This window comes from Anomaloglossus baeobatrachus, chromosome 5 (assembly GCF_048569485.1).
Source record: "Anomaloglossus baeobatrachus isolate aAnoBae1 chromosome 5, aAnoBae1.hap1, whole genome shotgun sequence".
Taxonomy (NCBI): Eukaryota; Metazoa; Chordata; class Amphibia; order Anura; family Aromobatidae; genus Anomaloglossus; species Anomaloglossus baeobatrachus.
The window spans coordinates 18,896,502-18,911,534 of NC_134357.1; the positions used below are offsets into that span (position 1 = coordinate 18,896,502).

Here is a 15,033-nt window from a genome sequence, read left to right on the forward strand (position 1 = left end):
CTTAAGGGGTTAACGAATATCAGATAAGATGCCGCTCGTATTAGACGACGTATAACCAGGAATATACAAGATGGTGATCACCGCTGTAATGTGGAATTAATAGCGCTATATAAGTGAGGAAATAACAAGAAATCTAGGAACAGCAGAAGGAAAGTGAGATCCAGCACCATGACAACCAGCACTGCAGTGCAGCACACGCTGAGCCTCCTGGACATGTGACCCCTGACTCCTCCCACACATGTGACTGATCACATGATGGTGACATCACGGCAGGTCCTGTAAGCACAGAGCAGCGTATTCTCCAGTGTGCGGCTCTGCAGGTGGCGGAGGTGAGTGCAGATTCCCCGTCCAGGGGCTGTTTATCTCTTCACAGCTATTTCTTATAACCCGGCGTTTATTTATATGTTTATTTGTTTTTTTATTGTTGTTTTCCAAGAGCCGGAACTTTATTACTCTTCTGTGGGTGTCGCAGTATGAGAGCGGGGGTTAGTTTTGTTGCGGGGCTTGTGTTATTGATTGGCACCATTTTTAGGTGCAGAAAACTTTTATTTTGAGGAGAAGTTGGAAAAACGCTCAGTAACTCCATTGTTCTTTCTTTGTTTTAAAGGGACCCTGTCATCACGATTTAACCTGTTACTGTAAAGGTGCGGCCATATTGGGGCTGTTATACTGATGGAATAGACACCGGTTGAAGATCTTGATAACAATTTTTCCTGATTGACCCATCGAGGATGAATAAGGACAGAGACAAGATGGTGGAGAGGTTAATAAACCTCACCCTGGAGATCCTCTTCCGGATTACTGGAGAGGTGAGAGATTCTGGTGACGTTACATTACATTATTATCTATGGGAATAAGAGATGGACATTCAGTGGTGCCTGAAAGTTTGTGAACCCTTCAGAATTTGCCATATCTCTGCATAAATGTGACCTAAAACTACATTACACTTTCACACGAGTCCTAAAAGTAGATAAAACCCCAAATGAGTCAAAAAAATATTTCACTTCATTTTTTAGATGAGAATGATCCAGTGTGACGTGTCTGTGAGTGATAGAGCCATGATACTACCGCCACCGTGTGTCACTGTGCCGCCCCAGCAGCGGATCGATCCGCTCGGATCCGGAGATAGTGTCCGTTCGTGGCTCGAGGGTCTCCAGACCCAGGGGCTTAGGGGCCACACTCTAAAGTAAACAAGGGGGATATTTACAGGGGAGTTATAGTTCGTGACGCCACCTGTGGTGTGCGGTAACTGGGAGTACCGCCGCTGCCGTTGGGAGTACCCAGGGTGATGGAGTGTGGCAGCAAGGTGTCATTGCCCTCCATGTGTAGGGGTAGGCCCCGGGACTCTGAATGGTGCTATTGGGTGCCGTGACGGGGAAATCACTCAGGTACTCACTCAGACAAAAAGCAGACACTGACAAATGGGTAAACCAAGTCTCTGGGTGCCGCTGCCTCTCAAAGGGGAGCTTGTCCGGGTCCCGTCCCCTATAGTGTTGCCTGGTAATCCGTGATCTGCCTCCTGGCACAAAGTTTAAATTCACCGTAGTGGCCCAGTAGTCTGGAACTTGCCGGGCCCTGCTCCCCACTATGGCTAAGTGTGGGAGCCTGCTCTCAGGGCTCATGCTTGGGATTTTAGTGGGCTGCTTGTATGGAACGCCCTATCCCCCTCGTTGCGCTAGTGCCCCGATTCTGGAGCTAGTGGGGACAGTCCATCTTGCCTCAATCCCCTGCGACCGGGGGTCCGACTCCTGTAGGTCCAGACCACCGTCTGCAACCTAGTCAGCTTCTCCTGGGAGCTACTGCTCCCTGCCTACTCCACTTCACTACTGCCTACTACACTCCTCACCTCCCCTTCCTGACCCCTAGGTGGGCGGCCCTATTCCGCTCAAGCCGCCCACTGGTGTGCCTGGTGGGTGTGGTGCAGGGTGTATCTAGGATTTGATTTGCTGTTGGTGGCAGCACTCTAAGATGGGGACCCAGAACCAAGAGGGATATGAATACTGCACTAAAGATAAAGAGAGTGCAGCACCTTGTGACGACCTGATAGTCCAAGGGCGTCACATCACAGATGGGAGGAGGTTTTTATGCTCTAATGCAGCATTTTCTTTGCCCTGACACAATGTTTCTCATATAGACCTCAATCCTCTACTTTAGGCCTCTTTCACACGTCAATGCAAAACACAAACCATTTGCACGGTCAGTGGTGTAGGTGTGTATATGTGTTTGTTCTCCGTGTGGTGTCCATGTGCAAGCCGTGTGATATCCGGATAGCACACGGACAGCATGAGCTTGTATACTCAGCTGTCCCTGACGCTGCTGTTACTTCTGGGCCTGCGGTGAGTGCAGTGAATGAGCATAATGAGTGACCCAAAACAATAGCAGAGGCAGAGACAGCAGCACCAGAGTCAGGCAAGTATAACAATTCTTTATGGTTATGTGACCTGTGTTTTCTCCGTGTCACATGGATCACATCAGTGCACAGTCCCTGTGACACCCGTGCTGCTGGATAAAAATGGACATGTCGCTGTTTGGAGCACACAGACATGCGTGTGCTCCACATGGTCCTTGTGAAAACACAGGGAGAACCTCTCCCAGGGGGTTCTGTGAGAGATAAGGAATCCCAAGATCATCACTACAGACGCAAGTCCTTTCGTTTGTAAGGCCCACATAGAGGGCGAGATTCTTCAAGGTGGTAGAAGGAGGAAGTAGAAGGAGGCATTGTGTCAAACCTAAAGGAACAAGTGGCCATAAAGCTAGCGCCTCTAGGAGCTCTGCCGTGCTTATCAGGTCACTGTGTTGTCATGTCTTATCAGGTCACATATTGTTGGACAACCGTACGGCTGTAGCTTACGTGACCAAACCGAGGCACAAGATCCAGAAAACTCATGTCAGAGGCAAGGGAAATAATGACCTTAGCAGAGTGTAATTTTCAGTCACTGTTGGCAAACTATCTAAAGGTTAAGAAAAATCTAGAAGCTAAAGACTTTGTAAGCTAACTGACCCTTTACAAAAATCCTTTTGGATAGAGTAGTATTTAGGCCTGACCCAGCGTTCCTTCCTAAGGTAGTCTTAGAATTTCATAGTTGCCAGGGTATTGTACTACTTTCATTTTGTGATAACCCCAGAATGGAAAAGTAAGGGAACTTGACACGCTAGACGTTAGGCGGTGTCTTCTTGAATACATACTGTAGAAGCAACAAAACGTTTTCAGGAGATCTACGTCCCTCTTTATTCTTTGGCCAGATGAGTTTTAAATCCAGAATTTCATTAGCATACATGGCAGGGAGTCATTAAGCCTTGCTAAAAGCTTGAAAGCACACTCCACTAGAGGCCACGTCACGCTAAGCAACATCGCTAGCAACATCGCTACTGAGGCACAACTTTTGTGACGTAGCAGCGATGTTGCTAGTGATGTCGCGGTGTGTGACATCCATCAACAACCTGGCCCCTGCTGTGAGGTCGCTGGTTGTTGCTGAATGTCCTGGACCATTTTTTAGTTGTTGCTGTCCCGCTGTGAAGCACAGATCGCTGTGTGTGACAGCGAGAGAGCAACAACTGAATGTGCAGGCAGCAGGAGCCGGCTTCTACGGACGCTGGTAACCACGGTAAACATCGGGTAACCAAGAAGCCCTTCCCTTGGTTACCCGATATTTACCTTCGTTAGCAGCGTCCGCCGCTCTCACGCTGTCAGTGCTGGCTCCCTGTTCTCTGCACACGTAGCTGGAGTACACATTGGGTAATTAACCCGATGTGTACTGTGGCTAGGTGTGCAGGGAGCCAGCGCTAAGCGGTGTGCGCTGATAACCAAGGTAAATATCGGGTTGGTTACCCAATATTTACCTTAGTTACCAAGCGCAGCATCGCTTCCACGCGTCGCTGGGGGCTGGTCACTGGTTGCTGGTGAGATCTGCCTGTGTGACAGCTCACCAGCAACCCGTGTAGCGACGCTTCAGCGATCCCTGCCAGGTCAGGTTGCTGGTGGGATCGCTGGAGCATCGCTTAGTGTGATGGTACCTTAGGGTTGTAGCCACATCCTGGGCGGAGAGAGCGGAAGCCTCTCTTGAACAAATTTGTACAGCAGCCACATGGTCTTCACCTTCCTTTTTTAGGCACTGCAGGTTGGATTGGGGTGCTAATAACCTTTCCATTGGGAGAAAAGTTTTGAAGGTTGTGCTCCCTCCCTAAGGGATTGCTCTGTAATCCTTCCTTGGTGCTGTCGTGAGGAAGGAAAAGTAGATAATTACTTACTGGTAATTGAGTTTTTCAGACCCATGACAGCAACCTTATTTTCCCTTCCTCTGTTTCTATTTCCATTTTTTCTGTTCCTCTTTAGTGTTGTGTTACACTGTTTAAGTCACAGGGAGTCAGAAGAAAAAGGGGAGATATATATATAATTATTAGGTTTCCTGTCCTTGGGGCAGATCTTCTCTCCTTGGTGCTGTCATGGGTCTGGAGAACCTAATTTCCAGTAAGTAATTATCTAGTTTTTACTCCTGTATTTCATTTGATTTTTTTTTTATCTATTTTTAAGACTTCTGTGCAGATGTGCTGTAATTCTAGGTTAAATTTATGCAGAAATATGGAAAATACTGAAGGGTTCACAAATATTTAAGCAGCATTGTAACTGGAGGAACTATAGAAATGTCTGTAGTGAGATTATTACTGTGTCTCTCCATACACAGGATTACATAGTGGTGAAGAAGACCTCTAGTGAGCGCTATCCGGCCCCTGTGCCTGAGGGATGGGGAGAAACCATGAGCCCAATCCCTGGGCTTCCACCGCACCCCCGAATACATGAGGACATCAATGACCAGAAGATCCTAGAACTCATCTACAAGATGATTGAGCTACTGACTGGAGAGGTGACACTGCTGGGAATGCTGGGACATTATACAGTAACGCTATGAAGGGATCGGGGGATGACGGTATCATTGTATGTGTCAGGTTCCTATAAGGTGCCAGGACATCACCGTCTATTTCTCCATGGAGGAGTGGGAGTATCTAGAAGGACACAAGGATCGGTACAAGGACGTCATGATGAACGAGAATCCGCCCCGCACATCACCAGGTAATAGACAGGACTAAATACACACATCTGTTAAAGGGATTGGTCAGTTTAGGGAAATTTTTAAAACTTGACAAACCACTGAAGAAAAACTTTCAGAAAGATGAAAAATAAGTAATATTCAACTTACTGACGAAACCCCCCACCCCCCCACCCCCGTTAATTCCTCTTTTGGGTCCCTACTATCTCTGTACTGCACAGTAAAGATGGGCGGGTAACACTAAATTACTTAATTTTTAACAAATGGAATGATTTCCTCTTTCCTATAGTAAGAACCAGTAAGAAGACGACACCAGAGAGACATCCCGGAGCTCAGGACTGGTCACAGGATCATCAGGTCGGTGGGGAGCAGGTTGTAGGGATCTGATGTGTAGGAGGCTGTGCAGGTCGTGTTCTGCCGTCCAGCATTATTATATGATTTATACATGGCGGAGAAGGCAGCTGACCACAGACGTTACATGGGGTCTGGATCTTCTCATACTTTTCTGGCTGTTGGGAAAGAAACTGACAGGTTGGATTTATATGGCAGATGTGCAGCTCTTTGCTGTAATGTGAGATTTGTTCATCCTGCTAATTAAAGGGATGTTACCAAAACACGTTATTCCTTGTCCATGGAATAAGAAATGACTTGATCACTGGGGGTCTGACCACTGGTCTCTCCATTAATCTTGAGATTGGGGCTCTGTGACCCTTAGAATGTGGCTTTGCAGCCACTTCCTGAAGAGCGAAGGTGCGCATGCTCAACCTCCACTTCATTCATTGTCAGTGGGATTTGGAAGTACAGTGCTAAGTTATTTACATCAGTCCCATAGACTGGATCAGAAGCAGAGCATGCGCACCTTCACTCTTTTTAGGACAGGCTGCACCGTTGCATTCACAGGATTTCTGTATTAGCTGGGTGTCCCAGCATTCGGGCCCCTGCCAATCTACAGTGGACAGGGGATAACTTGCTATTTTCCGGGAGAATAACCCTTTAATGATCTTTTCTGCTCATCTATTCATTCCATGTGAAGTTTCCAGGTATCCAGTCACTTTTTAGCATATTTCTTTCACAGCTTGTGAATCAGGATGAAGCTCTGAACCATTGTCCTACTACAGACATAATGGAAGAAGAGGAGAAATATGTGAGTGGTGACGAGCAGTGTAAGAAGGAGACTCCAACAGATGACGGCTCCGGTGAGTAGTGGCCACTGAATGCAGATAACATATTCCTCTTCTCCACTGGATGCAGCAGTTTTATGTTGAAATTGGTAAAGTGGATCTGTGACGCCCTGGACTAGACAGGTAGTCACAGGTAGACCCCCTGCACAAACACCAGCCCCTAATAAGGTGACAGCAGCCAACCTACAAAACCCTTGTCACCTCTCTGTGTTCAATGGTCACACCAGGGGGCGGAGGCAGGTGGTTGGCTATGCCCACCGAGGAGTCCAGAGGGCCTGAGACAGGAAACAGTCAGTTCAAGTTAGTTTGAAGTACAGTGGAGTGGAGTGAAGTTCAAGTGCAGCAGGCCTGTGGCATCAGGTCTGCAGCAACAATACTGACCGGTGCCGGGGTCATAGCCCTGGTACCGTGGCAAGGAGGCAGATGGTGGTTGCCACCTGCAGAAGCCGGGAAGATGGCTGGTGGAACCGTAAGGGACCGGGACAGGGTAGTGGCCCGACGGAACCGAACCGGGGAGCCAACTGGAAACCGGAGCACCAAGAGGGCTACTCAGACCCAGAACGACGTCCAGAAGCCACTGGACCTCGTCGAATTCACTGATTGAGGTCTGGACCTTAGGTCCTTTCCCGTCCCAAGACCCGAAAGACAGCAACAGCCCACCGAGGGGTATAGAAAGCCACCGCACAGGCAGAGAGATCCCACGGGCCAGCGCCTGTGGGCAAACGGGTTCCCCGACACACATTAAGCCGGGGAGCGGACTACCGTTGCTGAAGCATAGGCAGTCAAGTTCTACAAAGAGGTGCAGGAGAAAGGCGGGAACCACCAACCTGAGAAAGGGGCAAAGCGCAGCCGGCTGCGGGCACCGACCACCATCCTTTTTGGTTTACCAGAGACTCCGGTGTATCTGTCATAGTGAGTACAACAGTGCCCTCGGGCCGCGCACCACACCACACCATCTTGGCCGCACCTCACAACCATTGGGCCCTGGGACCATCACCCCCTGCCCACGGAGGGGTCAACACCAAGCTGCATAATATCGTCCCCGGGAGCCTAGTTAACGGCAGCGGTGGTGTCCACATTCACCACAACCCGTGGGTGGCGTCACGAACTTACATCCCTAAACGCCATGGCCTCGGCCATGAACCTCCCCACCGAAATCCCTACATGTAGCACCAAAACCCTTTCAGAGCGACGTGACCCCCGAGTCCGGGAGGAGCTCGAGCCACCCACCGACGAGCACGGACCCGAGCGGCTCGGCAGCCGGCTGAGTCCCAGGGCGGTACAGATCTCTCACCAGATTTCACTTTCACCAGATTCACTAAAAATATGAACACATTTTTTTTTTTCTCCCATTTTCCATGAGCTGAACTCAGAGATCTTAGACTTTTTCTATGCACACTGACAAAGACATGAACAGTCTATAATTTTAAGGGTCGGTTAATTTTAACACTGAGAGTTAGAATACCCAAAATAAAATCCAGAAAATCAAATTGCTTAAATTTTATAACTTTTTATTTGCATTTTGCAAAGAGAAATATGTATTTGATCCCCTACCAACCATTAAGAGTTCTGGCTCCTACAGACACAGACGCTCCTAATCCCCTCGTTCCCTGCATTACAGACAATGTCTTAGGGTGGAAACACATCTATGCGAGTAAAATCGGTCCGACTGGGCTGAAAAATACTCGGCTGATTTTAGTTCACGTTAGGTGCGAGTGCAACGCAAGTGCGATGCTTTTTGCTCGCGTGTGTGTTGCGATTGCGATGCTAGTTTCATGCAACATCTTAATTAGATAAAAGCTATTACACATGTGTCATTTAACCTATGGGAATGTGCTGTCACATTCATCTAATGAATAAAGTTACTGCCACACTCGCAAATGTGAACGCTGGTGCGCGTGTGTGATGCTACTTTTAATCCCCTTCCATAGGAAATCATTGGGACAAATGGTGCGAGAAACTCGCAAAAAAGCAGCATGCTGCGATTTTTTTCTCGGTCCGATTTGGACTGAGAAAAAAATCGCAGATGTGAGCCGAATCATTGACTAACATGTATCCGATTTCAATGCGAGTTTTTCTCGCATTGTTCTACTGCGAGAAACTCGCAAGTGAGAAGCAGCCCTTAGGCTGGTTTCAGACGTCCGTGTTTTAGGTACTTGTGACATCCGTTTTTAAAACGGATGCCACACGTACCCATGTTACCCTATTGTGTACTCTCACACGGCCGTGTTTTCACACGGACCGTGTGGCCCCGCTATTTCACACACGGAGACGTGCCCGTTTTTCTCCAGCAGCACGGATGTCACACGAACCACACACTGTTGTGATCCGTGTGACACGAACCGGAGAAAACACGGGTTTTTAAATAAAAAGATTTTCTATATTTAACTGTATCCAGCGATGCTGTCTCCGGCTCTGCTGCGTCCCGCTCCTGACCCCCGCTCATTATTTTCATTGATTATTCACTGCAGTGAGCAGCTGAAAGCAGGGGCATCGTGGTGACAGCGCTGGAGACAGCATCGCCGAGGACAGCATCGCTGGGGACATCGCTAGTGACAGGTGAGTAATCTGTCAGCAGTGTGTGTGCGGGGACGACCAGGAGGACATCGGATTTCCCAATGAACTCTGATGACACCCCTACAGCGAGTGTCACGATGGTGACTTCCAGGGGTTCATGAGAGTTCATTGGGAACTTCTGATGACCCCCTGGATGTCACTGCACAAACTGCTGTATACTCACCTGTCACCGGCGATGTCTCCGTCGGTGCTGTCCTCGGCGGTGCTGTATCCATCCTGTCCCCGCGATGCTCCGGCTCCCAGATCCTCAGGCAGTGAATAATCAATGAAAATAATGGGCGGGGATCAGGAGCGGGACGCAGCAGAGCCGGAGACAGCATCGCTGGATACAGGTAAATATAGAAAATCTTTTCATTACAGAATCACGTGTTTTACCCGGTACGTGTCACACGTATGCAAACACGGATGTCACACGTGTAATACACGTATGACACACGTATGATCATAACCATGCGTGTGACTGGTAAGTGATTAAACACGGACGTCTGAAACCAGCCTTACATTGTCCCCTGAATAAAAGACTCCTGTCCACAGACTCCATTAATCAGTCAGACTCTAACCTCTACAACATGGGCGACCAGAGAGCTTTCTAAGGATGTCAGGAACAAGATCATAGACCTGCACAAGGCTGGAATGGGCTACAAAACCATAAGACACTGGGTGAGAAGGATAAACTGCTGATGCTATAGTAAGAAAATGGAAGTAATACAAAATCTCAATTGACATCGACCTGGGGCTACATGCAAAATCTCACCTCGTGGGGTATCCAGGATCATGAGGAAGGTGAGAGATCAGCCAAAAACTACTCGGGGGAACTTGTTAATGATCTCAAAGCAGCTGGGACCACTGTCACGAAGAAAACCATTGGTAACACTTTACGCCGTAATGGCTTAAACTCCTGCAGTGCCCACAAAGTTCCACTGCTCAAGAAGGCTCATGCGCAGCCGTCCCGTCTGAAGGAGGCCCATGCGCAGCCGTCCCGTCTGAAGGAGGCCCATGCGCAGCCGGCCCGTCTGAAGGAGGCCCATGCGCAGCCGGCCCGTCTGAAGGAGGCCCATGCGCAGCCGGCCCGTCTGAAGGAGGCCCATGCGCAGCCGGCCCGTCTGAAGGAGGCCCATGCGCAGCCGGCCCGTCTGAAGGAGGCCCATGCGCATCCGGCCCGTCTGAAGGAGGCCCATGCGCATCCGGCCCGTCTGAAGGAGGCCCATGCGCAGCCGGCCCGTCTGAAGGAGGCCCATGCGCAGCCGGCCCGTCTGAAGGAGGCCCATGCGCAGCCGGCCCGTCTGAAGGAGGCCCATGCGAAGCCGGCCCGTCTGAAGGAGGACCATGCGCAGCCGGCCCGTCTGAAGGAGGCCCATGCGCAGGCGGCCCGTCTGAACAAGGCTCATGTGCAGACCGCCCATCTGAAGTTTGCCAATGACACCTGGATGGTTCTGAGAGTGATTGGTAGAAGGTGCTGTGGTCAGATGAGACAATAATTGAGCTCTTTGGTCTTAAGTCGCCGTGTTTGGAGAAATAGAAATGCTGCCTATGACCCAAACAACACCGTCCCTACTGTCAAGCATGGAGGTAGAAACATTATGTTTTGGGGCACAGGACTACTTCACCGCAACAGTGGGACAATGGATGGAGCCATGTACTGTAAAATCCTGAGTGACAACCTCCTTCTCTCCGCCAGAACATTAAAAATGGGTCGTGGCTGGGTCTTCCAGCACGACAATGGCCCAAAACATACAGCCAAGACAACAAAGGAGTGGCTCAAAAAAAAGCACATTAAGGTCATGGAGTGGCCTAACCAGTCTCCAGACCTTAATCCCATAGAAAACGTATGAAGGCAGCTGGAGCTCGGAGATACCAAGTGTCAGCCTCAAAATCTTAATGATTTAGCGATGATCTGCTAAGAGGAGTGGAACAAAACTCCTCCTGACATGTGCGCAAACCTCATCAACTACAGAAAATGTCTGACTGCTGTGATTGCCAGTAAGGGTTTTGCCACCAAGTATTAAGTCTTGTTTGCCAGACGTATCACATACTTATTTCTCTCTGCAAAATACAAATATATTTATATAATTTATACAATGTGATTTTCTGGATTTTATTTTGGATATTCTCTCTCTCACTGTTAAAATTAACCGACCCTTAAAATTATAGACTGTTCATGTCTTTGTCATTGGGCAAACTTACAAAATGAGCAAGGGATCAAATAATTATTTCCTTCACTGTATTTCATGGCGGCCTAATTAATTTGACATCTAGAAGTATTTATGTCTTATGATCACAGTGCTGCTTATTAATTATATTATCACTCCTCATTATATCAGGGATAATATATTCCCAATATTAGACTGGGAATTAACTTTAAGGACTGGGCATGTCCTCTACCATCCCACGAATTGGGATTTCTTGATCAAGAATAGGGACATTTTAATATTTGTTTTAATGGTAATAATAAAAGTTAAATATTAATATATATTCACATTCTTTATACCCGGTGGTGTACACTATATGTGGACATAAATACGGGAGGGTGGTAAAAGAGCAGAATATCTTCTTAACCTCTTCGACTATGCCAGGCTATGGGAATATTACATGTATATATGAAAAAATGATTGCCCCACAGCAACTTATTTATTCCAAGTAGACAAAGAGCTGGGAAATGTGGATTCTCAACCCTAATCATTCCAATTAAATTGTTTATTACTCCCATTCTATATTCTAAGAAAAATTCTAATATTTGTAAAAGAAAAAGATTTATTTATTTTTTTTAGTTTCTGTTGCTTGGGTTGTATGAGGGCTTGTTTTCCTTGTGACATACTAATGTTGGTAAAATTGCAACACATTTTTTATTTTTTTCTTGTTAATAGTCAAATTGTATTCAATTTTTGGCAGATGACTGTAATAGGAGCGCAGAGGGACATGTGATGTCTGCTTTAAAGACAGAAAATCCTGATAACTCGCAAGCTACACATGACGTACATGCAATTGTCCCAGATCTACCATCATCTTCTGATTCATCACAGACTGAAAAGCAAAGTAAAATTCACAGAAGGGGTATGAAATATCCAGCAACTCTAAAAGGAAATAAGCCATTTCCATGTTCAGAATGTCAAAAATGTTTTAACAACAAAGCAAATCTTGTTATACATCAGAGAATACACACAGGGGAGAAACCGTATTCATGCTCCGAATGTGAGAAATGTTTTAAAAGAAGACTAAGTCTTGTCATACATCTAAGAAAACACACAGGGGAGAAGCCGTATTCATGTTTAGAATGTGGAAAATGTTTTCGCAGTAAATCTGTTCTTATTACACATAAGAAAATTCACACAGGTGAGAAGCCATATTCATGTTCAGACTGTGGTAAATATTTTAAACAGAAATCACATCTTGTTACACATCAGAAAAGTCACACACTGGAGAAGCCATATTCATGTCCAGAATGTGGTAAATGTTTTTCAACTAAATCATGTCTTGTTAGACATCAGAAAAGCCACACAAGTGAAAAACCATATTCATGTTCCGAATGTGAAAAATGTTTTAAAACAAAACTAGGTCTTATTATTCATCTAAGAACCCACACAGAGGAGAGACCTTATTCATGTTTAGAATGTGGAAAATGTTTTAGCAATAGCACTAGTTTTGTTATACATCAGAGAATACACACAGGGGAGAAGCCATATTCATGTTCAGAATGTGGTAAATATTTTAAACAGAAATCAAATCTTGTTAGTCATCAGAGAATTCACACAGGAGAGAAACTGTATTCATGTTCAGAATGTAACAAATGTTTTAAAACAAGACAAGATCTTGTTATACATCAAAGAAGACACACAGGTGAGAAGCCGTATTCATGTTTAGAATGTGGAAAATGTTTTAGCAGTAAATCTGTTCTTGTTAAACATAAGAAAATTCATACAGGGGAAATGCCATATTCATGTTCAGAATGTGGTAAATATTTTAAACACAAGTCACATTTTGTTAATCATCAGAGAATTCACACAGGAGAGAAGCCGTATTCATGTTTAGAATGTGAGAAATGTTTCAGTCGGAAGGCAAATCTTGTTAATCATCAGAGAATTCACACCGGGGAAAGGCCATATATTTGCACAGAATGTGGGAAAGCTTTTACAAGTAAAGCAGATCTTATTAGACATCAGAAAAGTCACACAGGTGAGAAGCCGTATGCATGTTCACAATGTGGGAAATGTTTCAATCACAGATCACGTTTTCTTAAACATCAGAGAATTCATACAGGGGACTAGCCATATTCATCTTCAGAATGTGGGAAGTGTTTTACACATAAATCATATCTATTAGACATCAGAAAAGTCACACAGGTGAGAAGCCATATTGCTTCTTAGAGTGTGGAAAACGTTTCACAAATAAATCCTGTTATGCTGAACATGTGAGAAATCACACACAGGTGAATACATTTTCATGTTCAGAGAGAACTTTCTGTTAGGCTATATGCGCATGCTGCATCTTTTACTGTGGTTTTGGTGAAGTTTTGTGGTCACAAAGATGCCTCCAAATGCATGCATTTCCTTGCACCAGTAAAGTCTATGAGATTTCTATTTTGCTGTTCGCACAATGGATCTTTTTTTGGCTGTGTTTTTGAAGATGCTGCATGACAATTCTTTTGGCGTTTTTTTTTTTTCCCCTGAGTTTCTCACTAATCATTGGAGGACTGGCAGATCAATCCCCCGCTGACTCTGGGCCAGCGGGGGATTGATCCCTGATGGATAGGAGAAAGCTCTTCATACTTACAGAGTCACCGGCGCAACTGTCACACTGCTCCCACGGCTGCTCATTACCTTCATTGAATATGCACTGCTTCCCCCGCCCACCGGCATCTATGATTGGTTACAGTCAGATGCGCCCCCACGCTGAGTGACAGCGTTTCTGATGTTTCCAATCAGATGCCAGTGGGCAGGTCTATATTGTACTGTAAAATAAATAAAACAAATTGGTGTAGGGTCCCCCCATATTTTGATACCCAGCACAGATAAAGCTACAGCCCCCAGACATGCGCTTATCTTGGCTGGAGATCAAAATAGGAGGAACCGTATGCGGCTTTTTTTTTTTTTTTAATTTATAAATTATATATTTTTTTTATAAATATATCATTTTGAAAAAACAGCATGCAGTGCCCCTCAATTTTCATACCCAGCCAATATAAAGCCCTACAGCTGGCAACTGGTATTCTCTGGCTGGGGAGACTCATGGTCATTGGGCACCCCACAGCCTAAAAATATCAGCCTGCAGGCGCCCGGAATTGCCACATCCATTAGATGTGACAGTCCCTGGACTTTACCTGGCTCTTCCCAATTGCCTTGGTGCGGTGGCAGTCGGGGTAATAAGGAATTAATGGCAGCCCACAGCTGCCACTAAGGCCTAGATTAGTAATGGGAGGCGTCTATGAGACCCCCCATTACTAATCTGTAAGTGAAAGTAACAAAGTAAATAAACACAAACACCCAAAAAATCCTTTATTTTATATAAAAGACAAAAAAGCACCATGTTTCGCCACTTTATTACCCCCAATACACCCCTGCAGGTACAACATAATCCACATGAGGTCCCACGATGCTTCCAGCACTGCTACATGTGAATTCACACCGAGCGGCCATAGAACATAACTGCCTGCTGTGAGTTTCAAGCAGCGACTGAAGTGAGCTGCGCGATCAAGTGTGACCTCACTCTGGTCACAAGTGGAGGACAGTGGGAACCTTCAGCTGTGGCCGCAGCTAACTTGAGTGAAGTCACCGCTGATTGAGTGTCTCATGTCAGTCATTGCCTGTACTTCACAGCGGGCAGTCATGTTTTATGGCAATCGCTGTGAGCTTCAGATGTAGCAGAGCTGAATCGTTGTGGGACCATGTGTGGATTACCTCGGACCTGCAGGGGTGTTTTGGGGGTTAATAAAGGCGTGAAAGAGGGTGTTTTTTTTTTATTTCAAATGAAGGATTTTTTAGGTGTTTGTGTTTATTTTCTTTCACTTACAGATTAGTCATGGGGGTGTCTCATAGATGCCCCCATTACTAATCTAGGGCTTAGTGGCAGCTGTGGGCTGCGATTAACTCCTTATAACCCCAATTGCCACTGCACAAGGGCAACGGAAAGAGCCAGGTCCAGTCCCCGAACTGGCACATCTAATGGATGTGCCACTTCTGGGGCTTGTGGGCTGCTATTGTTAGGCTGGAAAGGGCCAAATAACCATGGCTCTTCCC

General features: G+C 46.3%; 1 protein-coding gene across 1 annotated transcript in view; it reads left to right on the forward strand.

Annotated features, from left to right (window-relative positions):
- LOC142312565 (uncharacterized) overlaps positions 1–14,151 on the forward strand; it is a 72,067-nt gene extending 57,916 nt beyond the window's left edge. Inside the window, exons 14-19 of the mRNA XM_075351557.1 lie at positions 710–809; positions 4,683–4,862; positions 4,945–5,068; positions 5,335–5,402; positions 6,121–6,241; positions 11,693–14,151. Coding sequence (XP_075207672.1) covers positions 710–809; positions 4,683–4,862; positions 4,945–5,068; positions 5,335–5,402; positions 6,121–6,241; positions 11,693–13,065 — 1,966 coding nt within the window. The 3' untranslated portion in view covers positions 13,066–14,151. The remainder of the gene's footprint in view (positions 1–709; positions 810–4,682; positions 4,863–4,944; positions 5,069–5,334; positions 5,403–6,120; positions 6,242–11,692) is intronic.
- The last annotated feature ends 882 nt before the right edge of the window (positions 14,152–15,033 follow it).